Source organism: Bubalus bubalis, chromosome 11 (genome assembly GCF_019923935.1).
Source record: "Bubalus bubalis isolate 160015118507 breed Murrah chromosome 11, NDDB_SH_1, whole genome shotgun sequence".
NCBI classification, from domain to species: domain Eukaryota; kingdom Metazoa; phylum Chordata; class Mammalia; order Artiodactyla; family Bovidae; genus Bubalus; species Bubalus bubalis.
In genome coordinates this window covers 77,735,751-77,763,650 of record NC_059167.1, presented here as the reverse complement: position 1 = coordinate 77,763,650, position 27,900 = coordinate 77,735,751, and the positions used below count along the sequence as shown (strand labels likewise).

The 27,900-nt window shown below is 40.1% G+C and overlaps 3 protein-coding genes across 3 annotated transcripts; all 3 read left to right on the top strand.

Annotated features, from left to right (window-relative positions):
- The first annotated feature begins 8,859 nt into the window (after positions 1-8,859).
- Positions 8,860-9,926, top strand: LOC102407342 (olfactory receptor 10G2). Its single transcript, XM_006062106.3, has one exon. The coding sequence runs from the start codon at positions 8,955-8,957 to the stop codon at positions 9,909-9,911; it is 957 nt and encodes a 318-aa protein (XP_006062168.1). The 5' UTR covers positions 8,860-8,954; the 3' UTR covers positions 9,912-9,926.
- A 4,068-nt stretch (positions 9,927-13,994) lies between these two features.
- LOC102407041 (olfactory receptor 10G2-like) lies at positions 13,995-15,095 on the top strand. The gene has a single exon (XM_006062105.3). The coding sequence runs from the start codon at positions 13,995-13,997 to the stop codon at positions 14,949-14,951; it is 957 nt and encodes a 318-aa protein (XP_006062167.2). The 3' UTR covers positions 14,952-15,095.
- A 10,409-nt stretch (positions 15,096-25,504) lies between these two features.
- LOC102405094 (olfactory receptor 10G3) lies at positions 25,505-26,532 on the top strand. The gene has a single exon (XM_006062101.3). The coding sequence runs from the start codon at positions 25,591-25,593 to the stop codon at positions 26,530-26,532; it is 942 nt and encodes a 313-aa protein (XP_006062163.1). The 5' UTR covers positions 25,505-25,590.
- The last annotated feature ends 1,368 nt before the right edge of the window (positions 26,533-27,900 follow it).

The following is a 27,900-nucleotide window of genomic DNA, read 5'->3' as shown; positions in this document are numbered from 1 at the left end:
CACAAACTTTAAACGATACAATAGACCAGTTAGACCTAATTGATATCTATAGGACATTTCATCCCAAAACAATGAATTTCACCTTTTTCTCAAGTGCACATGGAACCTTCTCCAGGATAGATCACATCCTGGGCCATAAAGCTAGCCTTGGTAAATTCAAAAAAATAGAAATCATTCCAAGCATCTTTTCTGACCACAATGCAGTAAGATTAGATCTCAATTACAAGAGAAAAACTATTAAAAAATCCAACATATGGAGGCTGAACAACACACTGCTGAATAACCAACAAATCACAGAAGAAATCAAAAAAGAAATCAAAATTTGCATAGAAACGAATGAAAATGAACACACAACAACCCAAAACCTGTGGGACACGGTAAAAGCAGTCCTAAGGGGAAAGTTCATAGCAATACAGGCACACCTCAAGAAACAAGAAAAAAGTCAAATAAATAACCTAACTCTACACCTAAAGCAACTAGAAAAGGAAGAAATGAAGAACCCCAGGGTTAGTAGAAGGAAAGAAATCTTAAAACTTAGAGCAGAAATAAATGCAAAAGAAACAAAAGAGATCATAGCAAAAATCAACAAAACCAAAAGCTGGTTTTTTGAAAGGATAAATAAAATTGACAAACCATTAGCCAGACTCATCAAGAAACAAAGGGAGAAAAATCAAATCAATAAAATTAGAAATGAAAATGGAGAGATCACAACAGACAACACAGAAATACAAAGGATCATAAGAGAGTACTATCAACAATTATATGCCAATAAAATGGACAACGTGGAAGAAATGGACAAATTCTTAGAAAAGTACAACTTTCCAAAACTCGACCAGGAAGAAATAGAAAATCTTAACAGACCCATCACAAGCACGGAAATTGAAACTGTAATCAAAAATCTTCCAGCAAACAAAAGCCCAGGTCCAGACGGTTTCACAGCTGAATTCTACCAAAAATTTAGAGAAGAGCTAACACCTATCCTGCTCAAACTCTTACAGAAAATTGCAGAGGATGGTAAACTTCCAAACTCATTCTATGAGGCCACCATCACCCTAATACCAAAACCTGACAAAGATCCCACAAAAAAAGAAAACTACAGGCCAATATTACTGATGAATACAGATGCAAAAATCCATAACAAAATTCTAGCAATCAGAATCCAACAACACATTAAAAAGATCATACACCATGACCAAGTGGGCTTTATCCCAGGGATGCAAGGATTCTTCAATATCTGCAAATCAATCAATGTGAGACACCACATTAACAAACTGAAAAATAAAAACCATAAGATTATCTCAATAGATGCAGAGAAAGCCTTTGACAAAATTCAACATCCATTTATGATAAAAACTCTCCAGAAAGCAGGAATAGAAGGAACATACCTCAACATAATCAAAGCTATATATGACAAACCCACAGCAAACATTATCCTCAATGGTGAAAAATTGAAAGCATTTCCTCTAAAGTCAGGAACAAGACAAGGGTGCCCACTTTCACCATTACTATTCAACATAGTTTTGGAAGTTTTGGCCACAGCAATCAGAGCAGAAAAAGAAATAAAAGGAATCCAAATTGGAAAAGAAAAAGTAAAGCTCTCACTGTTTGCAGATGACATGATCCTCTACATAGAAAACCCTAAAGACTCCACCAGAAAATTACTAGAACTAATCAATGACTATAGTAAAGTTGCAGGATATAAAATCAACACACAGAAATCCCTTGCATTCCTATACACTAATAATGAGAAAACAGAAAGAGAAATTAAGGAAACAATTCCATTCACTGTTGCAAAGGAAAGAATAAAATACTTAGGAATATATCTACCTAAAGAAACTAAAGACCTATATATAGAAAACTATAAAACACTGGTGAAAGAAATCAAAGAGGACACTAACAGATGGAGAAATATACCATGTTCATGCATTGGAAGAATCAATATAGTGAAAATGAGTATACTACCCAAAGCAATCTACAGATTCAATGCAATCCCTATCAAGCTACCAACAGCATTCTTCACAGAGCTAGAACAAATAATTTCACAATTTGTATGGAAATACAAAAAACCTCGAATAGCCAAAGCGATCTTGAGAAAGAAGAATGGAACTGGAGGAATCAACCTACCTGACTTCAGGCTCTACTACAAAGCCACAGTTATCAAGACAGTATGGTACTGGCACAAAGACAGAAATAGAGATCAATGGAACAAAATAGAAAGCCCAGAGATAAATCCACGCACATATGGACACCTTATCTTTGACAAAGGAGGCAAGAATATACAATGGATTAAAAACAATCTCTTTAACAAGTGGTGCTGGGAAATCTGGTCAACCACTTGTAAAAGAATGAAACTAGAACACTTTCTAACACCATACACAAAAATAAACTCAAAATGGATTAAAGATCTCAACGTAAGACCAGAAACTATAAAACTCCTAGAGGAGAACATAGGCAAAACACTCTCTGACATACATCACAGCAGGATCCTCTATGACCCACCTCCCAGAATATTGGAAATAAAAGCAAAAATAAACAAATGGGACCTAATTAACCTTAAAAGCTTCTGCACATCAAAGGAAACTATTAGCAAGGTGAAAAGACAGCCTTCAGAATGGGAGAAGATAATAGCAAATGAAGCAACTGACAAACAACTAATCTCGAGAATATACAAGCAACTCCTACAGCTCAACTGCAGAAAAATAAATGACCCAATCAAAAAATGTGCCAAAGAACTAAATAGACATTTCTCCAAAGAAGACATACAGATGGCTAACAAACACATGAGAAGATGCTCAACATCACTCCTTATCAGAGAAATGCAAATCAAAACCACTATGAGGTACCATTTCATGCCATCAGAATGGCTGCGATCCAAAAGTCTACAAGTAATAAATGCTGGAGAGGGTGTGGAGAAAAGGGAACCCTCTTACACTGTTGGTGGGAATGCAAACTAGTACAGCCACTATGGAGAACAGTGTGGAGATTCCTTAAAAAACTGGAAATAGACCTGCCTTATGATCCAGCAATCCCACTGCTGGGCATACACACTGAGGAAACCAGAAGGGAAAGAGACACGTGTACCCCAATGTTCATCGCGGCACTGTTTATAATAGCCAGGACATGGAAGCAACCTAGATGTCCATCAGCAGATGAATGGATAAGAAAGCAGTGGTACATATACACAATGGAGTATTACTCAGCCATTAAAAAGAATACATTTGAATCAGTTCTAATGGGGTGGATGAAACTGGGGCCTATTATACAGAGTGAAGTAAGCCAGAAAGAAAAACACCAATACAGTATACTAACGCATATATATGGAATTTAGAAAGATGGTAACAATAACCCTGTGTACGAGACAGCAAAAGAGACACTGATGTATAGAACAGTCTTATGGACTCTGTGAGAGAGGGAGAGGGTGGGAAGATTTGGGAGAATGGCATTGAAACTTGTAAAATATCATGTATGAAACGAGTTGCCAGTCCAGGTTCGATGCATGATACTGGATGCTTGGGGCTGGTGCACTGGGATGACCCAGAGGGATGGTATGGGGAGGGAGGAGGGAGGAGGGTTCAGGATGGGGAACACATGTATACCTGTGGTGGATTCATTTTGATATTTGGCAAAACTAATACAATTATGTAAAGTTTAAAAATAAAATAAAATTTAAAAAAAAAAAAGGAAAAAAAAATCACCAGGAGGAAGTCTTAAAAAAAAAAAAAAAAAGAAATGATGGAGGATCCCTGATGGGTATATGGGGAAAGAAAGTAATCCACTGAGAGATTATAACACCTCTAAGAACCTGGAAATCATCCAAAACTATACTGGCGAGGTAATCCCCCACAGTCCTATTTCTGGAGGTCTACGAGAAACATTTCCTGCTCTCTTCCCTCAAAACAAAATAACGAGGATTTGGGGAGGGACAATCTCATTAGGGAAACACATTAGAGTAGTAAAATTCTTCTGAGGCTAGAATATTTCTTCAAATCTCTTGACAGTTTTTTTTCCCCTTTTATTCAGAGTGAGAGAGGCAACAGCTGATGAAAGGCAATGTAAAGTATGACTCAAGAGATATGGAAGTCACACTCATCAAAGAGCCCTGAAAGGCAGATGCTCGCAAAGATTCTAAATATTTATTTGCCAGGCAGAACTCCTAAAAGAATCCTAAAGGTTCCCAACACATATATGGGAGCCCTTTACAACAGGTTAGACTGATTCTCTGAAGGACATCTCTCCATGCGCTGGACCATTCAACTCAAGGACACCCAGCCTCCTCCACAATTTTGCAGGTCTGTACATGTGAGTCTACAAGGATGGGAAAGCAATCCTGAAACCAGCTCCTTTCAGAATAAGGCCACAAACTAACTATGGAAACTTCAGACATTCTGTTGTTTTTCCCAAAATGTTAATTAGTCTCTTTTCCCCATCTTTTTCCTCAACTCTTTCTCAAACTACTAGCATTAAGTTCTTTCTTTCCAAACTTAGGGAATTTCTTTTTTGGGTTGAGAAGTGGTTCAAAAGAAAATGCTATTTTATTTTCATTTCTCTTTCTCTCATCTCTCATCTGCATCTTTCTATCTCTCTCTCTGGCAGTCACAAAGAACAGAGCTGGGCAGTGATAAAGTAATAGATTTTGTGAAAAAAATTCTTTGGTAATTATGCAAACATAAATAGGCCAGATTCTTAGTCTTTCCTTTCTCCAATGAAGAGGATACAGAGTAGCAGTCTACAAGCAAGCTCATTCTTTTTAACCTTCGGGAAGATCCTGGAGAGGGGGGCAGGGCAACCAACTCCAGTATTCTTGCCTGGAGAATCCCGTGGACAGAGGAGCCTGATGGGCTACAGTCCACAGAGTCACAAAGAGTAGGACATGATTGAAGCGACTTAGCACACAGCGCACACAGAAGGACAAGAGCCTCTTTTTCTGAAAAGAGATAAAATATGTCTAGGCCACCGCAAACTCTATCCATTTCCCTTCGTGTGCTCGGTCACTCAGTCTGTCCAACTCTTTGGGACCCTATGGACTGTAGCCTGCCAGGCTCCTCTGTCTGTGGGATTCTCCCTGCAGGAATACTGGAGTGGATTGCCACTTCCTTTTCTGATCCATTTTCCCTGCTCTGCCCTAGCTCTACCAGGATGTTTAGTTACTGAATGGATAATGAAGAAAAGAGAATATACTCTCCAGAAACAGTTTTGGGGTGGGCCTTGTCCTAGGGGTAAATACAGAAGTCCTCTGATCCCAGTGTGTCTAACACAACACTAGACCAGTCTTCATTCCTCCTCTTCAGGATTTTATAACTGTTCCCAATAGCCCAGCTCCCAAAATTTAGCTGTAGAAATTCAAAGTTTCAAAAAAAAAGGAAATTCAAAGTTTCAAACAGTTTGATGGAAGACTGCTCTCCTCTAAGTCTTTCTAAATGGGAAGGTTACTGCAAGAGATGTGCTCAAAACAAACTGGCCTGATTTGGGGATGGGTAGTGGAGGGATGGGAGGCTCAGAAAGCAGCCCAGCCCATGATCCTGTGGGTCCATAGAGCTCTCTAGAAGGTGCCCGTGTTCTCCCCCAACCTGTCCTTATCTTCTCAGTGTCGCTTTTTCACTACCACCCCCCACAGCCTTTCCCTAGAGTTTCCAGGATAATTGATTTTCAAGTGTGTATTGTTTATTCTCTAATATCACTAGGCCCTTATTTTCAGGTGTTTTTTTATACTGAATTTTAACACTTTGCTATTTTTATGGGCTTTATATTTCATTTCTATTTTACCGCATGATTTTAGCAACATCAAAAAGTCTAAAACTTGGGAAATGTTTAGTTTGTTACCTGATTGGCTAAACTAAAATTGTTTTTCATTTTTTGAAATTCTTTAAGTCTGTCTATTCCTTTGCTTTAAATATACTAAGTTTCCATAGCTAAAGAACAGGAGCAGACCTAAAACAAAAAGACACATGAAACTGCAGCAGAGGGGCCAGGGAGGGGTGGGGCGGTGGGGGCAGACTGTTTCTCTCATGGAGAGATTTAATCCTCATCAAACACATTACCTGTTTCTTCCAAATCCACCTTCTGGAAATCTACTCTGCCCATCTCTCTAAATCACAGATTGCCCTCCTATGCAGCCCCGGAACACCATACCCCAAGTCAAAGCCACCATCCTCTCCCAGAACATAGAGGTAAAGGAAGCTTTCATATAACAGGGCATCTGGGAGAGGTGGAACCAGATTTATGCACAACAAATGGGAAAAATCAGACTTGAAAAGCAGATAAATTAGGGAGAATTTTTTCACTATACATAAATACATATTATGGAAATCCTCCAAACAATTCTCCCAGTGCTACAGTTCTGTCTGATTTGATATACAATTGATTTTCATAAAACACTTCAGGACTGTATTGCTTGCCTAAATGGAAGCACACTGGTATTACACATATATATTGACAAAAATAAAAATTACCTTGGCTCATTATTTGCATTTTAAACATAATCTTAATTCAACTCTTTCTATCCCTTCACTGTATTCTAGCCAAATAGTCATCCAATTAGTTGTCAAATAAATCGGAGTGTCTTCCTGAAACTCAGACAGTAAAAACCTGGTGTTTCTTCTTTCTCTGCAAGCAGAAGGGTATGCTTAATATTTTCTATGGCTTCTGAAGAACCAGGTTTATTATGTATCATTATTACTATTAATATCTCTTAAATGTTAATATATGAATTATGTTATTTTATAAAATAACCATGATAAAATACCTTGATGACTTTCCTGATGGAGAGTAAATGGTTAAATCTACTAATACTCCCACATAATTTATAATTAATCTCTATTACATTAATTCCTTCTTGAAAATAGACATTTAAGTAACAAAGTTAATTTATTGGAAAATGACAGATGATAGCACTCAAACCCTAGTAGGGGGAAAAAAATCTCAAATAGAATATTTGAGAAAATAAATGAAACAAGCATATGTCATCGCTCTGTTTTTTCTTATCCTGTGGATTAGGTACTTCAAATTCTTTTCAGGTTTTCAGAGAGTGTTATTGTATGGTAAATGGCAACATATAATAGATCCATGAACAGCACAGGTTTGAGCTATGTAGATTCACTTATAACTGGATTTTTTTCAATATAGTACCTGTATTTTCAATTTACAGAGATTTTAATTAATTACGTTAGAGGGAAAGTCATGAAAAGTTTGTTCCATTAGAGATCACAACATGTGGAATCAAAAGGTCCAGTCCTGATTCTATCCAAAGTGTTTATGCTTCCCACCTCTTGGTAACACACTTATCAATTTCTTTGTGGGGTTTTGGGGGTTGTTTTTTTTTGGGGGGGTTGTTTTTTTAATTGAAGTACAGTTGATTTACAATGTTATGTTAAATTGTGCTGTACAGCAAAATGATTCAGTTATACATACATATATATACATTTTTTTATATCTCTTTCCATTATCTTTCCATTATGATTTATCACAAGCTATTAATCAGTTTGTTTGTTTGTGAGGCAGAGATAGCAATACTCAATTTTTAACAGCATAGGGGTCAGTGCCTCTAACCCTCATGTTGTTCAAAAGTCAACAATATATCTAGACCAAGATCTAGCTATAATTCTATATATATGTACAAACTGAAGATTAAGTCCTGCATTAATCAAAGCTTGTACAATAAACAGTAAGAATTCCTCTGAAACACTTTACCAAAAAAATCCAATCCCAAACCAATGAACCACATAAATCAACTAATAAATCTAAATGATATCCTGGAGCAATAAAAAATGTGAAAGGTCTTTGGAGTTTTTTATAACAAAACTAGACCCATAATGCATCAGAATGAGATGGTCCCTTGCCAGCCAGGGGGAGGGCCCATGAGTCAGAGAAAGAAGCACTGTGTCCTATCAGTAGGATTTGGCAACATTTATTCAATCAGTTTCCTAGGTAGCTTAAATGGTAAAGAATCTGCCCGCAGTGCAGGAGACCTGGGTTCGATCGCTGGGTCGGTAAGATCTCCTGGAGAAGAGCATGGCAACCCACTCTAGTATTCTTGCCTGGAGAATTCCATGAATAGAGGAGCCTGGTGGGCTACAGTCCACGGGGTCACAAAGAGTCAGACACTACTGAGTGACTTTCTTTCACTTTCATTCAATCAGCTATTCAGAAAATAATTATCACCTTTACTCTACTAGAGAGGATGACTAATGGAAGAGACATTAGACAACTTAGGCAACAGCAATATAATGTGATATGTGTTCTGAAAGTGTAAGCATGGTCCTTGGAAAACAGGAAAGTCCTTTTGAAGATGAGGCCCTCCAAACACAGTCCTGAAACAAAAGTGGGCATTACATAGGTGAAGGGGGCAGAGGGGCAGTGGGTGCACATGTTCCAGGCTGGAGCACTGAACTGTGAGAGCACTGAGGAAGTCTGTGCATCTGAACATCAAGAAGGGATTACAGTGAGTATGATGGAGTGGCAAACAAGGACCAGAAAATGAGTATTTTTGCACGCTATGGTGAGGAGATGGGATTTCAGCTGAGGACAAAGAGGGGGCATGGCAATGATGGTAAGTGGAGGAACAAGTAGATGAGGTAATTCTGGGGTATACATTCCACACTCCTCTGTCTCAGCCTTAGCTCCTCTTTGGTGAACATTCTTTTTGCTTGAAGTTAATGATACTGCCTATCATTCACACGCTCTTCTGTTTCTTGATCTGCCAAATTATGCTTCTCAGTAGATAAGAGTTTCCATTCATCTAGAATACTAACCAGCCTGTGGGTGATTTATCTTATCAAGTAAACCAAAATGACTAATGACAATGCCACCTCTCCTTTTAGAAAAAAATTTAATAGTATTCAGTTTATCTCATAACTCTCTGGCATTAATCATCAGGAAAAAGCATTCTCCCATCACATCTCTGTGTTGTATTTCCCTTGCCTGACTGCATCATTCATCTTAGCAGACTACAGAAGAACATGGGAAAGACCAGAAACACATCCCTGGACACTGTGGTGACAGATTTCATTCTCCTGGGCTTATCTCACCCCCCGAGGCTGAGGACTCTCCTCTTCTTGCTCTTCTTCATCATTTACATCCTGACTCAGCTGGGCAACCTCCTCATTTTGCTCACTGTGTGGGCTGACCCAAAGCTCCACACTCGCCCCATGTACATTCTCCTGGGCGTGCTCTCATTCCTGGACATGTGGCTCTCCTCCGTCATCGTTCCTCGGATTATTCTAAACTTTACTCCCGCCAGCAAGAGAATCCCGTTTGGCGGCTGTGTGGCTCAACTGTATTTCTTTCATTTCCTGGGCAGCACTCAGTGCTTCCTCTACACCTTGATGGCCTATGACAGGTACTTGGCAATATGCCAGCCCCTGCGCTACCCCACACTCATGAATGGGAGGTTATGCACCATCCTTGTGGCTGGAGCTTGGATGGCTGGCTCCGTTCATGGGTCCATCCAGGCCACCCTGACATTCCGCCTGCCCTACTGTGGGCCCAACCAGGTGGATTACTTTATCTGTGACATCCCTGCAGTATTGAGACTGGCCTGTGCAGACACGACTGTCAATGAGCTTGTGACTTTTGTGGACATTGGGGTAGTGGCCACCAGTTGCTTCATGCTAATTCTGCTCTCCTATGCCAACATAGTCCACGCCATCCTGCAGATTCACACTGCTGATGGGCGGCGCCGAGCCTTCTCCACCTGTGGCTCCCACCTAACCGTGGTCACAGTCTACTATGTCCCCTGTATTTTCATCTACCTTCGGGCTGGCTCCAAGAGTCCCCTGGATGGGGCAGTGGCTGTGTTTTACACTGTTGTCACTCCATTATTGAACCCCCTCATCTACACACTGAGGAACCAGGAAGTGAAGTCTGCTCTGAAGAGACTAGCCTCAGGTAGAGGGGCTGGGAGTGAAAATAAGTAACTAGAGGCTCAGGGGCTACCTACATCACCATTAATACCTTTCTTTTCAGAAGTTGCTGCGTATTGCAGATGTTCAAAAGCTGATCATGATCTAAACTGTACTGAATTTAGTTCTCTTTAGAAGAAACTTCTGAATTCTTTGGATTCATAATCTTTTCATTTCATTAAACTCGGCCAAATTGGCTTTACATTATTTGTTTGGAAATAAATGGATACACTCCTTCTACCACCTTTTGATTACCTTGTGAGATAAGAAAATGTCTTTCAAAGGTTAAATAGGATGTCAACTTCTTTGAGGTAAATTACGCCAGAAAATGTGAAAGGAAAAAAATAAGACATAATGCTACCATAGCCCCTTTTTCATCCTCTTTGCCCCTAAACCTAGACTTCTGTAAATTCTGTATTTCTTTGCTTATTCATGGCATTAGCATTCCCAAGCACTTCAACCCAGAAATACTGGATCATCTGTATTTCCTTCCTGTCCCTTACTCTCCCCATGTGCTAAGACATCAAATTCTGTCCATCTTTAGGAAGTCTCTCTTAATACCTAACTAGTCACATGTATATATGTATAACTTCTTTAAAGTGTAGGCATATATAGGATGAATTTCAACATTGTTTACATTAGGGATTGCAATGGGAAAGTGGAGTAAGGGGATTTTATTTCTTGTACATCTCTGTGCTACTCAACGTTAAAATGAACAAGTTTTGTTATTATATTTAAAAGAAACTAAAAGCAGATGAGACTTGAAAGAAGAGAGACACAAGAAGAAGAAAGAGATGGAAAAAAGAGGAAGAAAGAAAAGAACAAAAGAAAAAAGAGTAAAAAAGGAAAGCCTCAAACATATCTTAAACTATATATTAAGACATTCCAGAAAAGAGTTTCCTATGATCTCTGATATATATGTTTTAATACCCACCAGTCTCTGATTAATACAATTTACCATCAAAGGCAGCTACAATAAAAAAAGACAGACAATGACAAGTGTTGTCTATCTGTGAAGAAATTTGGCAATATAAAATGGCAGAGCCATTCAAAAAACAACTTGGCAATTGTTCAAAATGTTAAACATAGAATTTCCGTATTCTACTCCTAGGTATATTCCAAAAGAAATGAAACCATATGCTTACAAACACAAAAGAAAAACTTGTACATGAGTGTTCATAGCAGCACTAAAACAGCCTAAATATGTAACCAAATAAAATGTCCCTCAACTAATAAAAAGATAAACAAAATGTGGTATAGCTATAAAATGGAATAGCAATCAGCCAGAAAAAGGAATGGAGTTCCGATACATGCAACTACATGGATGAAACTTGGAAATGCTATGCCAAGTCAAAGTGACCAGACACAAAAGGTCACATATTACATGATTTCACTTATATGAAATGTTCAGAATAGGCAAATCCATAGAAACAGAAAGCAGATTAGTGTTCACCAGGAGTGGGGTGGAGGAGGGTTTTGGGACAAATAAAGTTATTCAAGAGTTAGACAGGAGTGATCAATCCACGACTTTGTAAATATACCAAGAACAACCGAACTGTACAGATTGAAAGGGTGAACTCTACAACATTTGTATTAACTTCAATAAAGCTATTCTTTTTTAACTTGTTTAAATCAATGTTGATACATACTGGAGAATTCACTATAGTTAAAATCAATACATTTTGGAAAAAAAAAAAAAAAACTATTTATTGAGCTTTGCTGTGGACACAGTCCTGTTTTGCAACCTGTTGTCTGACTGGGATTTTGAATCTTTATTGTTCATTTTTGTCATGCAAAGTCAGCATCATCTCCCCTCATGGAAGGCCTGTGGAATCAAGAATGTTGAAGCTACTCTGGGCCCATGGGAAAGTCAGGCTTTCCTTGGCTTTCATGAGTATGTATTAATTCCTCACTTACAGCTGAATCCACCCTCTTGTATACCAGCAGACTTGTCCAACAGTCAATGGATAACAAATGTGTTGGAAGCCATGTAACGAAGATTAGTTCAACCATTGAAAATTAAGTGCATTTTCAATGCATTTTTCGAGTAGAAAGTGGGTAAATGTGTGGTCCAACAACACTTCAAAAAAAAAAAGATCACAGAAATTAGAGATTATGTCTTTCATCCAACAGATAGTGTTGTTCTCCATAGTTCACTTTCTAGATAATGTAGAAATGATTTCTGCTTGCTGTCACAGCAAAAAAAAAAATAATGAGGATCAGGGGACTGCAGTTCTCTTGAGGGAAATGTTTTGGTTAGAATTCCCAAGAGGTAAATAATTTTCTACAAATCTCTTGACAGTGTTTTGTTAAAAAAAAAAAAAAAATACCTCAGTCAAAGGAGATCCAGCTAATAATTTAACCAACATAAAATCCAAGACATTTAAGTAGAGAAGTCACAATCTACAAAGAGCCTCCAAGAGCAGGAGGTCTCACAGATAATTAATAGAGTCAGGGTGTCAATTCCATTCCAAAGCAAAGATCCAGGGAGCCATCACCACAAGCCCAGAAGATGCTCTGGAGGAGGCTGTCCTCACCTGCAGGGCCGTTCTACCCAAGAAAGGCCAGCCTCCACCAAGATTTTGGTGCTGTGTTCATGTGAGTTCAAACCGGAAAGCCTTTCTAAAGTCAGGTCAGTTCACAATAGGAGCAAAGACATAGTTTAGAAATCACAAAAGTTTCAGGAACTTTGTCAAAAATCATATTTAGGTTGTCTCTTTTCCTTATCTTTTTTCCTTACTTCAACCTCTGCTCACAGAGTTCATACGATAAATGTATCAAGTCTGAACTAAATGAGCCTCTCTCCAGATTTGGGAACTTTCTTCTTTGAACATTTTAGCACTTTTCTTTTATTTTCTCTATTTAGGGGAGAAAGGAAAGCAGCATAAATGATGCAACAGACTCAGTATTACAGAGCAAACACAGAACAAGTTCCCTAACCCTTCTTCCCCCAGGGATGAGTACACTGGGTGAACGTAATTGAAGTTTGGAAGGCCTTCCATTTCAAGTACCTTTCCTTTAAAAAAAAAGAAAAACTTTTTCTTTTGTATTGTGGTACAGCCAATTAACAATGTTGTGATAGTTTCAGGTGAACAGTAAAGGGATTCAGCCATACATATACATGTATCCATCCTTCCCCAAACTCCCCTCCCATTTAGACTGCTATATAATATTGAGCAGAGTTCCATATACTATACAGTAGGTCCATGTTTGTTATCCATTTTAAATATAGGAATGTGTACATGTCCATCCCAAACTCCCTAACTATCCCTTCTTCCATCATTCCCACCAGCAACCGTAAGTTCATTCTCTAAGTCTGTCTCTTTCTGTTTTGTAAGTTCATTTCTATCATTTCTTTTTAGATTCCACATATAAGAGATGTCGTATGATATTTCTCCTTAAAGCACCTTTTCTTAAGCAAGATTTTTTTAATGCGCGGAACAAAGACACTGACAGGATAATCAGAGCGATAAAATATGGATTCTGCCTCCCGACTGAATCCAAACACTGTTCACTGTCCTTGCTTTACCTCTCTGCTCATGCTGCCTCACAGCCTGAAAGGGCTGTGATCTGAGTCTTGTCCAAAAGATTAGCAAGATTAAAAGACCCAGTGACGGGTCCTTCCACATCCTTCAGTCCTAGTGATTTATATCATCTCTTGACAGGAAGAGTCCCAACCCAAAAAGTCCCACACAAAACCCCAGTTCGTTGTAGACATGCCAGAAAGAGGCCAATCCTTTGAGATAATCTGATTTCTTTCAAAGTGAAAGAGACATTGCTAGCAAAGGGCTCAAAGTGATTGAGCCTCTGGGCGAAGGGGAGCCAAGACAACAGTTTATCCTATGACTTCCTACCTGACCTAGTAAGAAGGTCTCATTTCTCCCTGACTTTGCTTTTTCATTGCCACCTTCTTACATTCCATGCCCAGTAGCCTCTCCCTTGAATGCCACGCCAAAAATACTTTCTATATAAAATGTAGATGTGTTCTGTTTACCTCCTAGACTCTGGTCATCAGACAAAAGTATTCTCCCATCACATCTCTGTGTTGTATTTCCCTTGCCTGACTGCATCATTCATCTTAGCAGACTACAGAAGAACATGGGAAAGACCAGAAACACATCCCTGGACACTGTGGTGACAGATTTCATTCTCCTGGGCTTATCTCACCCCCCGAGGCTGAGGACTCTCCTCTTCTTGCTCTTCTTCATCATTTACATCCTGACTCAGCTGGGCAACCTCCTCATTTTGCTCACTGTGTGGGCTGACCCAAAGCTCCACACTCGCCCCATGTACATTCTCCTGGGCGTGCTCTCATTCCTGGACATGTGGCTCTCCTCCGTCATCGTTCCTCGGATTATTCTAAACTTTACTCCCGCCAGCAAGAGAATCCCGTTTGGCAGCTGTGTGGCTCAACTGTATTTCTTTCATTTCCTGGGCAGCACTCAGTGCTTCCTCTACACCTTGATGGCCTATGACAGGTACCTGGCAATATGCCAGCCCCTGCGCTACCCCACGCTCATGAATGGGAGGTTATGCACCATCCTTGTGGCTGGAGCTTGGATGGCTGGCTCCGTTCATGGGTCCATCCAGGCCACCCTGACATTCCGCCTGCCCTACTGTGGGCCCAACCAGGTGGATTATTTTTTCTGTGACATCCCTGCAGTATTGAGACTGGCCTGTGCAGACACGACTGTCAATGAGCTTGTGACTTTTGTGGACATTGGGGTAGTGGCCACCAGTTGCTTCATGCTAATTCTGCTCTCCTATGCCAACATAGTCCACGCCATCCTGCAGATTCACACTGCTGATGGGCGGCGCCGAGCCTTCTCCACCTGTGGCTCCCACCTAACCGTGGTCACAGTCTACTATGTCCCCTGTATTTTCATCTACCTTCGGGCTGGCTCCAAGAGTCCCCTGGATGGGGCAGTGGCTGTGTTTTACACTGTTGTCACTCCATTATTGAACCCCCTCATCTACACACTGAGGAACCAGGAAGTGAAGTCGGCTCTGAAGAGACTAGCCTCAGGTAGAGGGGCTGGGAGTGAAAATAAGTAACTAGAGGCTCAGGGACTACCTACATCATCATTGCTACAGCTCTTTTCAGCAACTGCTGCATGTGGCAGATGTTCAAAAGTAGTTTTGGTTTAAGCTGAATAGAGTGTAATTCTATTAGGAAGAAGCTTCTAATGCTATGCTGTGTACATGCTCAGTTGTGTCTGACTCTTTGTGACTCAACGTACTGTAGCCTATCAGGCTCCTCCATCATGGGATTCTCCCCACAAGAATACTGGAATGAGTTGCCATTTCCTCCTTCAGGGGATCTTCTCAGTCCAGGCATGGAACCCACATCTCCTGCATTGGCAGGTGGATTCTTTACCACTGAGGCACCTGGGAAGCCCTGCTAGTGCTGTATTTAATCTCATTAAATTATTCGTCACTTTTTTGCACTTTTCTGGGGAAAAGCATAGTCTACAAACAAAGGTTGAATACGAGGAATAAATGCTCTATGTAGAAAGGGGGATTACACAAGCCAAATTTGAGAAAATCCAGCATAATGCTGCCCATCTACTCTTCATCCCCTTTCTTCACTCCTGGTTTCCCAAGCCTCTGGGCATTGAGGATTGTTTTGCTCATCTCAAGGCAAATCCATCCATCCAAGCACTTGGTGCGATCTCTGCACAGACTGTCTCCTTCCTTCCAGCCCCTCTTCACCATACGGCAATTCACCTAATTCTGTTTGCTCTGCTTCAGGAATATCTCTCTGCCTTCCTAAGTGGTCTCTCTCCTTGTCATCCTCATCTTCATCCACACCACTAGAATAAGTTCTACTTTCTGAAACGTAGAACTAAATACGTCATTTCTTTCCTTGTAAACATTCACTAGCTCTCTAACATATATAGATAAAGCCAGACCTCAGCTTGGAATTTAGTCCCCTGCAATCTGATCCCAATATACCTCATCTCCCAAGGTCCCTCCACCTCCCCTTTCTCTCCTACTCCCATTAATTTCCCTGCTGCTAAGTCGCTTCAGTCGTGTCCGACTCTGTGCGACCCCATAGACGGCAGCCCACCAGGCTCCCCCGTCCCTGGGATTCTCCAGGCAAGAACACTGGAGTGGGTTGCCATTCCCTTCTCCAATGCATGAAAGTGAAAAGTAAAAGTGAAGTCGCTCAGTCGTGTCCGACCCTCAGCGACCCTATGGACTGCAGCCTTCCAGGCTCCTCCGTCCATGGGATTCTCCAGGCAGGAGTACTGGAATGGGGTGCCATTGCCTTCTCCTTAATTTCCCTGCTATTCCTTAAACATTCCCTATCCAGTTAGCCCTCCACATCCAAAGTTGATTGAATCTGAAAATGTGAAACCTGTGGCTATGGATGCCATCATATTCAGAGTACTACACCATCTTATATAGGGACTTGAGCATCAGGGGATTTGGTATAGGGGGACTCCTGGAACCAACCCCCTGCAGGTACCGGGGATGACTGTACTTTCCTGTTTCTGAGCTTTTACTTATTCCTGTGTGAGAAATACCTTTCTTCCCTCGCCACATTGATAAACTGATGTCTTATGCTTCCTACAAGGCATAGGAGGATGGGGAGGGTCTTTATTTCTACAGGAAGCTTTCTCTGATTTTCCCAGTGAAAACTTATATTCTCCTTGTATACAAGGACTTGTATTCCCATAGTCCTTTGTATTTTATAATAGCACTTATCAGGCTCCTCTGTCCATGGCATTTTCCAGGCAAGAATACTGGAGTGGGTAGCCATTCCCTTCTCCAGGAAATCTTCCCAACCCAGGCATTGAATCCGGGTCTCCTGCACTGCAGGCAGATTCTTTGAGCCAGCAGGGAAGCCTGAAACAATAATCACAGGCTGGCACGTGTTGTATTCAAATCGGAGTCTTTGGAGAAGAGAAAGGGCATTTCACTGGTGTTTGTGCCACAGCCCCCTTTTCCCTAATATCTACTAACTGGCACTGTGGTAGAGATAGCTACCTGCCCACCAGAATCCAGTCTCTCCTTCTTCCCTAGCCAGATAACTGTAGATGGAGCAGCGCTTCCAGGTATGGTCATATTTCAGAGTTCTCCCAAACTGAGTAAGAGAAGAGTTTATGTGTATGTGTAATCCTTCCAGGTCTGGCCCTCAAACCTGGCACAGGAACTTTCCCATGATTTTTCCTACTCTGAGCTGAAACTGGCATACAACAGGGACCCAGCTTCATCAGCAGAACCTTGTAACCAAGTGGAAATGAATCACCTGCCAACTTGGAGCGTTCACTTAAGAATTTTAAGTGAAAGGAAAATAGACCTCTAACTTCTTTAATCCACTGATTTCTTACTGAGTTACTTTGTTAGCAGTTTCATCTTATCCTAAGTAATACTTTATTCAATCAATAATTTTTAACTAAAAATTAAAACAGCACTGGGAAAGTCTTTTGAACTTCATTTAAATTATCCAAAGCGCCCAGAAAACTTTTTGGCCAATTACTATAATGCCCAATAGCCATAGATCTGGAGTCCACCTGTTCCATCATTCAGTGGGCCAGTCAGTTAATCAAGCAATGTCCTTCTGACCAGGTCAGGGTGATATAAATGACCTTGATTTATCCTTTATGATCTGTCCTGCTCTTATCTGGAGGAATAAGAAATACAGGGCAGTATATGAGCAGGTGTCAATAACTCCTTCCAGAAAATGAAGGACCAGATAAATATGTTCTTCCATTTGCTGACAGTTTTTTCACCCATTTAGATGTGTGAGGTCATAGTAAGCCAATTTGAGGGGAGATTTTTTATTTTGCTTCAGTGAGGTACATATTGTATAACCATTACCATCTTAATAATTTTTAAGTGTATGGTTCAGTGGCATGAAATACATTCACATCACTGTGCAACCATCATGACCACCCATGTCCATAACTCTTTTCACTCTATAAAATGGAAACTCAACACCCATCAAACAATAACTCCTTTTCTCCCCTTCCACAAGCCCCTGGCGATCATCTTTACACATTCTGTCTCTATGATTTTGACTTTCCTAAATACCTCATACAGTGTTTGTCTTTTTGTGATTGGCTTATTTCATTTATTATAATGTCTTCCAGGCTCATCCATGCTGTGGCATATTGTGGAACTTTCTTCAATTTTAAGGCAAAATAATATTCTGTTGTGTGTATAGGCCATATTTGTATTCCCGTTGATGGACTCTGAAATTGTTTCCACACTGTAGCTATTGTGTATAATGCTACTCTGAATATGGGTCCTCAAATATCTCTTTGAGACTCTGCTTTCAGTTCTTTGGGGTATACGCCAGGAGTCAAATTGATGGATCATATGGTTATTGTATTTTTAATTTCTTGAGGAACCACCATGCTTTTTTCCACAAGGGTTGTACTATTTTTCATTTCCGCCTAACACTGCACAAGAGTTCCTATTTCTCCACATCCATACCAGCACCTGTTGTTTTCTGTTTTTCTGATAGTAGCCATCCTCATGAATGTGAAGTGATATCTCACTATAGTTTGGGTTTGCATTTCTCTAATTATTAGTGATGCTTAGCATATTTTCATGTGCTTTTTGGCCATTCGTATATCCTCTTTAGAGAATATTCTGTGTATCTCTGTTAGATTTAGTTGGTTTAGTGTGCTGAGTCCTCCATTTCATTATCTCCTCTCTGGCTGTTCTATACAAGTGGATTAAACTGCCAAGTCAAAGTCAGAATTGACAGAATAGATTAAACACATTATCAAACGATATGCTATGGGCAAGAGACTCACTTGAGAGACAAAGACACAAACAAGTTGAAGGTGAAAGGGTGGCAAAAGATGCCAGAGACAAGGAAGACATCACATAGTAATAAAAGTTTCAGTACAGCAAGAACATATAACAGTTATAAACATTTACATGCCTGATAACAGATCATCAGAATATATGAAGCAAACCTAACAAAGCTGAAGGGAGAGATACTCTGTTCTACAATGATAGGTGGAGTCTCCAAGACCCCACTCATGATAATGGATAGAATAGCCAGTTAATAAAATAAATAAGTCATGGGGATGAAAAGCACAGAATAGGGAATATAACCAATAAATATTGTAATAATTTTAAAAGATGACAGATAGAAAATAGACAACATGGTAATTGCCTCCTGATTTATATAAATATTGAACAACTTTGAAACAAATGTAACATTATATGTCAATTATACATAAGTTTTCTAAAAAATCACTGCCCAGAGAGTATGACAAAGTATTAGAGATAACAACTAGATTGGATGACTTCTCATGTTCCTCTAACCCTGAGATTCTGTGCTTCTTCTATGTGGTTTTATCTGAGCACCTTAGTGTTTATGAAGTATGAGTTCACAAAATGTGAATGTACCACTATGAAAACATTTTTGACCTGTAACAACTACATTAGTTTTTCCTTCCTTTTTTTCAAATTTGTTTTTGGAAGAGAAAAGAAATCACAGATGTTAAGTTATCGACAAGCCCTGTTAAGCCCCATTGCCTTTGTTCCACCTGATGTTACAAAGCTGGAAAAAACTTTTAAAAACAAAAACAGGAAAAAGCTAGAAACTAAGGGAGTTCCCCAGGAAACAAACCATGGATACTGATTTTGTCTTATCACAGGGGTGCTATTACAATATTCCCTAAGCCAGAGGTCTCACACACATTAATTAACCCTGGGGAAAATAAAAGAAGTAACAGACACAATAGACCAACTTCAGCAATTACCTTCAGCGGGAGCAACAACTCTTCCCCAAGTTTATATGGAGACTGGAAGAGGATGTCTACATATTACCAGGCAAATAATAAATCAAGTTCAATAGTTTGATCCTTCATTTTGATCCAGCCAGAACTAACTAATTGGGTCTTCCACCATAAGCTCTTCACAATAACTCCTGCTGAACCTTGGATCCAAAGCCATTGAAATCTGTCTCGGAACAGATTTATATCTCTTCTTCCGGGTTGAAAAATAATTTTCTGTAGATGCTGACACCTCCAGGTAAAGGTGATTCTCTCTCCACCAAATAGCACCTGCCCTAGTCCTATCCAATTTCCCAGAGTTAAATGTCACCTACAAGACTTGATCACTGAAGTGCTAAAAAAAAAGAGGAAGCTATTTCCAAATACAAATGACTGCAAAGTTAGTTTCAGATATAGATAAATCCTTGGTCCAAGCACTGTGTAAGGGGTTTCTCCATCTATGTCACTTTACTTCTTATTGTCTTTCCTTGCTTCATTAGTCAGTATTCTTCTCTTTCATCTCTCTTTTCTCTTTTAGAAATTTTCTTTACTGCCTGTTAAGTCTAACTGTGGGCTTCCTAGGTGACTCAGTGGTACAGAATCCGCCTGCCAATGCAGAAGACACAGATTTGATCCCTGAGTCAGGAATATCCCCTGGAGAAGGGAATGGCAACCTATTCCAGTATTCTTGCCTGGAAAATCCCATGGACAGAGGAGCCTGGCAGGCTTCAACCCATGGTGTCCAAAGAGTCAAACATGACTTAGTGACTAAACATGCGCGCGCGCACACACACACACACACACAAGTCTAACTATACAGTTACCACATAAGCCTTTTTATATCAGGATAAGTCTCCCCAAGCCTCTATTAGCTATGTCTTTCTCCAAAGCTACCCTTCAGAAGCTCATTCACTGCCTACACTCAATGCCAACCAGAGAAGGTAAGAGTATCTTGGAGTTCTCTGGTGGTTCCATCTTTGCTCCTTGCTCTTTAGTCCTTGTCAAGTACCTTCTCCCACCCGTAAGATAGATACTTTACCTAAAATTTGAAGACTGAAAAATGGATGTTGAATAAAACTATAACCTGATTTCTGTGATAGTGACTATTTTAAACAGACATTTTAAATTCATTGCTCATACAAGTGTTATATTTTAGTTTCATTTCTCAGACGATAACTCAAATTTTCTCATCTCATTGTATATATGTATATATTCATTCCAATGTTATTCCTCTTTATATTATTTTCAGTTTTATATGTCTTATTGTAAAATTCAGAAAATGACAATAGATTATATGTTTTCCAAGTATTTGGAATGATTTTCATAGACTAAAAAATTTCCTTGAGTTGATTTTCAAAAAATGATGGGTTTTTGAATGGTCATTTCTTTGTGGCCATTTGAGACATGGTGACTGGACTTAAATATGTAATTTGGGACCATAATTAAGAAAAATTCATTTATTGAAATGGGGTCAAGCTTGTGCCTTTGCCTAATTTAAAAAGAAGTCTACCCTCTGGGCAAATCAGCCACTAACAATTTTTTTAAATGATCAATATTACAGATTTATAGTCAGTTTGTGGTCCCTAATGATTCCTATAATTTTTTCAAACATGTTTGTACTAGATGACATCTGCATTTCAACCAGGCCACAATTCAAAAATACATTGCATCAATATCTTCACAGTCTAGGTCTCTATGAAATGAAAATATTGCCAACCCCCGCAGGGAATGGTCTACTTTTTAAAGAATTGCTCAGTGTAATAGAATGCCAGACAATGAAAGAAGATGGACAAGAAGATGGATTCACGGATTCGGGTTAACAAAATTTGACTTGTTTAGTTTTAGAACTTGCACTTAATTCTACTACATCTAGTTTTAGAAACAGAGCAGTAACACCAGGTTAGAATCTTTGACAGAATGAACCTTCAAACTCTTAAAACTGTTATTTAGATCACAGACAAGTCTCTGGCTTCAGGACACTGAGGGTTGATGTTACAAATGAATTTTTTAAACTCTTAATGATTTAGCAATCTTAAATAACATGATTTACTAAAATATTTTGGCTTATTTGTGGGAAGGAATGTAAAGTAAAATGTAGAAATAAGTACTAGACTGAAAAGTATAAAATTTTCTTGGAGTACTTAGCACTATCCAACTATGGGGATCCTTTGTCATTTAACGCCTCAAAGGATCATGAGGACATCACAGAGATATAAAATACCATCACTATTCTGAGTTCATATCACCCTAATCCTCTGAGGTTTCATCAGTGCCATGTTTTTTCTGTTTGCACTGTATTCATCTCTCTGTCTCTTTCTCTATCTCTGTCTCTCTGGCTCTCTCCCCTTTCTCTCTCTCTCCCCTTTCCCTCTCTTTCTCCTACCCTTCCCCACCTTTTTCTCTCTCCCATCCTTCATCTCTCTCTTTCTCTCCAATTCTTCAAGTCTGAAAGACTTTAAGGCATCTTGGACCCCCATCTGGGATATTAATGAATCAGAATAAGTAGAGGGGTATTCACCCAATGGACACCAAGTTCATGCTTTGAGACCTATGATAACTGGCAGTGGCACAGGGAAGAAGGTCATGACATACCAGAGGCAAAAAGAAGCTTTTCTATTAATCTTTGTGACTAAATGCAAAAGAAAAAGTGTTAAAGAATCAAAGAGCAAAGCTTAGTTGCAACTGGAATGAAATCACATTTATTACAAACAAGGCTACATCCCTTCCCCTCATCCCTCCCATTGAAATGGCCCTAAAATCTAAGAGTAAGATTAGGAAATATGATTCTTTCTAGTTCAGTTAAACAAGAATCATCACAGTATATGTGGACTGGAATTCCCTATCTACAGGAAATCCCCAAAGAAATAACAGTTCCTAGAGAATAATTCAGAGAACAGATAATGGTCCCTAATGCAAACAGGAAAATGATATAGAAAACAAATGAGGAAAAAATGACTAGGGAACTCTAAGTTAGGAAAATGTGTTGAAAAGAAGGGAGCCATTGGAAATAATAAAGGCAATCTAAAAGAGATACAGACTCAGGAAGAGAATAATTAGAGTAAAACTTTCTTGATATATCTTCACTCTGCCCAGAAAAAAAAACTTCACTCTGCCCAGAAAAAAAAACTGTTGTGTCTGAAGAAAAGATTAAAGCATTCCCTTAAGTAAAGGGACTATGTAATTTACTAGGTGTAATTCAGTGAGACCTATTGCAGGATAAGTGTGCTCCATCAAATTCTTGCTCTGATTCAAAACTTAGAAATATACTGTACATTTGATTCCTAACTTGGTTTCCAGAGGCCTTGGTATTAGTAAGTAGTTACTCTGATTGGTAAGTAAACCATTTCAGTCATGGGAGTGAGATCTCCTGTTATAAACTAACAAACTTATTCTTTGATTTACAAGTCATTCTCTCAAGCATTTAAATAGCATCAACTGATTTCCCAATGCCTGATTCCTCTCAAAAGACCTGACCAAATCAGGTTTCTAAATCTGGAGAGTTTAACATCAAAATGTTGATGTCATATGCCAGGAAACTATAATATCCTATGACAACCAGACCAGAGCAGCTGCCCAAGCTTATTCAAACCAAGACTACTGTTGGGCACAGTCGTGAATTTTTCAAGGATGTCACTAGTAACTTAAACTTTCTGCACTTTCTGAAGTTGGGAATTGGGAAGAGGGGGCATACTTGTAACCTTGGCATCTAGAAGAGTTCTGTGGTTGACTTTTTGAAGTTCAACCTCACTGCTTTCCTGCAACTAAAATATTTAAAAAGTCACAACTACTATTCCAGTCACTTGGGAAAAATGGAGTAGAAGGATTTCCTGCTTCTTTTCTTAAATTCTATAAAGGAAAGTTAAATAATGAGGGTTAACCTTTGATAGAGCATAGATATGACAGGTTTAAGGTCAAACATTTCATTGAAAAGATTTTTGAGTGTAACTACCCATTATTTATCATTGTCAGAATTGGATCTTGAGTTTCACTCCCCATCTTAGTAGCTTCAGTAGAGAAATGAAAACAAAGAGGAGCAATCAAACATGCTCAAAACCAAGAGGCAAACTGATGACCCAGATGCATTATAATACTGTATTCACTTTCAGGGTTTTCTTTCAGCAGCAGGACTATCTGTCCATGATGTCTTATTCAAGGGTTGCCACTTCTCAGCTCTTTGTATTCACAGGAACTGGAGCACAGGTGTGAAGGTCAGGGGACTGTTAATCAGAGAACTCCTGACAATCCCTGTTAATCAAACTCCCTTTCTATTGCTCCAGATCAAAATCAACCAACTCATTTCCATTTCTTTCTTTTTTTTTTTTTTGGTTACCCTATGAGGCACGCAGGATCCTAATTCCTCGACCAGGGATTGAACCCGTGCCCCCTGCATTGGGAGTGCAATATTAACCACTGGACTGTCAGAAAAGTCCCTCACTTCAATTTGTTTGACACCTAACCTCAACCCATGAGTTTAGATTACAAGAGAATCATACAACTATGGAGAGGTTTTCTTTTAATTTTTAAAAATTTTTTAATTAGAGGGCATCACCGACTCAATGGACATGGGTTTGGGTGGACTCTGGGAGTTGATGATGGACAGGGAGGCCTGGTGTGCTGTGGTTCATGGGGTCTCAAAGAGTCGGACAAGACTGAGTAACCGAACTGAACTGAACCGAGAGGATAATTGCTTTACAATGTTGTGTTGGTTTCTGCCATACAACAGCAGGAATCAGTCTTAAATATACATATGTCCCCTCCCTCTTGAAACTCCTTCCCACCCCCTACCCCATCCCACCCCTCTAGGCTGAGCTCCCTGTGTTATACAGCAACTTCCCACTGGCTGTCTATTTCACATATGGTAATGTATAAGTTTCAGTGCTCCTCTCTCAATTAGTCCCACCCTTTCCTTCCCCTGCTGTGTCCACAAATCTGTCCTCAAATTCTGTGTCTCTATTCCTGCCCTGCAAACTAAAACTTATTAATCCAACCCTTTTCTTCAGGTGGGGAAATGCCAATCAAGGGGTTGGACTGAAAACTTGAAATAACTCTTCCACAATGAGGATCATTTTCTCTGTTCTAGCCGTTATGTTCTCAGCCTGCTCCTCTCATTCTTGCTTGTCATCCTCACTTCTTCTTTAATCTGATATCTCACTACAGCCATGCCTCTTTGTTTCCTGCTCTCTTCTCTTCCTTTACCGCATGCCAAAGCAAAATTATAATATACAAGGAGACTGAAATACATAGGGCCAAGAACCAACCACACCTTTTCTTATATGCTTACAGCCTCATAAGCATTCTTTTCCTTTAATTGAAAACAACTTAGAGAGTAGACTTGTGTAATATCCAGCACTGTTACACTCAACTAGCCATTTAATCAATCTATTCTATTGTCTCTCCTACAAAGGGAAGAGACATTTCCTATTTGCATACTCCCCAGTCTATGTAAGTTTATGTCCTGGAAGAGATAAGAATGAATCCATGGCTTCTGGAAGTTTCTCAACTGGCAGACCATCTAACAAAACAAATATCCTTTCCCACATGTGTTGTTTTCAGTTAACCCTTAATCTTTGACCTAAGTGTTCCAGATGCAAGCACCTACAAGCAAACTCTTTCTGTAAAGATCCAGAGAGTAAATACTTTAGGCTTTGCAGTCCAAACACATCTACTCAACTCTGTCATCATAGCACCTAAGCAGCTACAGACAATAACGTAAGTAAATGAGCATGGCTGTGCTCCAAAGAAACTATTTACAAAACAGGCCAACCAGTGCCATAGAACTTCTCCCTATTTGTCATCTCTCCACATGAGAGAAACTTCCCTGCCACTGTGCTGCATTTCTATCATTTCTTTCTCTTATTCCTCCTCACTTCTCTCTTACTTCCATGATAACTCCTGTTTTGTCCATTCTAACTCCTGTTTTGTCCGTTCTCTAGGTAAGATCTCTGCAGAGGATGGAAAGAATCAATAGCACATTGTTGACTGAGTTCATTCTGACAGGAATTCCCTACCCACCTCAGCTAAGGACGTTTCTCTTTGGGTTCTTCCTGCTGATCTACATCCTGACTCAGCTGGGAAACCTGCTCATTCTAATCACTGTCTATGTAGACCCACAGCTCCATGCCCATCCCATGTACATCTTCCTTGGTGTTCTCTCCATCATTGACATGGGCATCTCCTCTATCATTGTCCCTCGCCTCATGATGAACTTCACTTTAGGCCTCAAACCTATCCCATTTGGTGGCTGCGTCACCCAACTCTATTTCTATCACTTTCTGGGCTCCACCCAGTGCTTCCTCTATACCTTGATGGCCTATGATCGGTATCTGGCAATATGCCGGCCCCTGCACTACCCCACGCTCATGAATGCTAAGCTTAGTACCTTGCTTTTGGCTGGAGCTTGGGCGGCAGGATCCATGCATGGGGCTCTCCAGACCATCCTAACCTTCCGTCTGCCCTACTGTGGGCCCAACCAGGTAGATTACTTCTTCTGTGACATCCCTGCAGTTCTGAGACTGGCCTGTGCTGATACATCAGTCAATGAGCTTGTGACCTTTGTGGACATTGGGGTGGTAGTTGCCAGCTGCTTCTTGCTGATCCTCCTCTCCTACATACAGATCATTCAGGCCATCCTGAGAATCCGCACAGCTGATGGGCGGCGCCGCGCCTTTTCAACCTGTGGAGCCCATGTAACCATGGTAACTGTGTACTATGTGCCGTGTGCCTTCATCTACCTGAGGCCTGAAACCAACAGCCCCCTGGATGGGGCAGCTGCCCTCTTCCCCACAGCCATCACTCCTTTCCTCAACCCCCTCATCTACACTCTGCGGAACCAAGAGGTGAAGCTGGCCCTGAAGAGAATGATAGGCGGCCAAGGGGCTAAGAGTGAGGTTTGAAAGGATCGTTCCCCCACTGGAGGACCCTTCACATTTACAATTTATTCTAATGTTTAGATTTCAGTGAGTTTTTTTTTCCTTTTTCTCTTGTATGTAGCCATATAACACCAGTACAACAGGATTAAGTACAGTTAAAAGTAAAATACTTTGTAGCAGTTCCTCAGTGTCTTTCTTTCAGATAAACAACCTTCAGCTGCTCCAAGAGTGGGGAGTGAGGCTAAGGCTATTAGAAGGTAGCCTGGCACATTCAGACATCCAGAGGATTGGCATACCGAAAGCATCCAATGGGCCTTTTGACCCATAAGCACATTGCTTACCCCCTCACAAGATGAATCATAGTTCTTTTGTTAGGAGAATGTTCTTCAGTTCTGTTCCACCTGTATATATATCTTAGGAGCTAGTGCTAGGGAAAAAACTATAGGGATTTTGTGGTGGTCCGGTAGTTAAACAGGGGCTGTGGGTTTGATCCCTGGTCAGGGAACTAAGATCCCACACATGGCCACCAAAAAATAAAAAGAAGCTATAGATTCCGAGCCTTGTGCATCTTTACAGGCCTGACTTTGAGGACATCCTGACGCCCCTATGGGATGTGAAGAGGAACTAAACTATTTAGCCCTCCTTGCCTGCTGAAGAAATAAACCTTCTCTTAAACTGGTACTTTCACAATCCAAATCAAAGTAAAAATCAAAAAAAGAATACAATTAAGTCTGTCTAAATGACTCAATAATTCAGTTCAGTTCAGTCGCTCAGTCGTGTCCGACTCTTTGCGACCCCATGAATCGTAGCACACCAGGCCTCCCTGTCTATCACCAACTCCCAGAGTTCACCCAAAATCATGTGCATCGAATCAGTGATGTCATCCAGCCATCTCATCCTCTGTCATCCCCTTCTCCTCCTGCTCCCAATCCCTCCCAGCATCAGAGTCTTTTCCAACGAGTTAACTACCCGCATGAGGTGGACAAAGTATTGGAGTTTCAGCTTCAGCATTGTTCCTTCCAAAGAAATCCCAGGGCTGATCTCCTTCAGAATGGACTGGTTGGATCTCCTTGCAGTCCAAGGGACTCTCAAGAGTCTTCTCCAACACCACAGTTCAAAAGCATCAATTCTTCGGTGCTCAGCCTTCTTCACAGTCCAACTCTCACATCCATACATGACCACAGGAAAAACCATAGCCTTGACTAGACAACCTTTGTTGGCAAAGTAACGTCTCTGCTTTTGAATATGCTATCTAGGTTGGTCATAACTTTCCTTCCAAGGAGTAAGCGTCTTTTAATTTTATGGCTGCAGTCACCATCTGCAGTGATTTTGGAGCCCAAAAAAATAAAGTCTGACACTGTTTCCACTGTTTCCCCATCTATTTCCCATGAA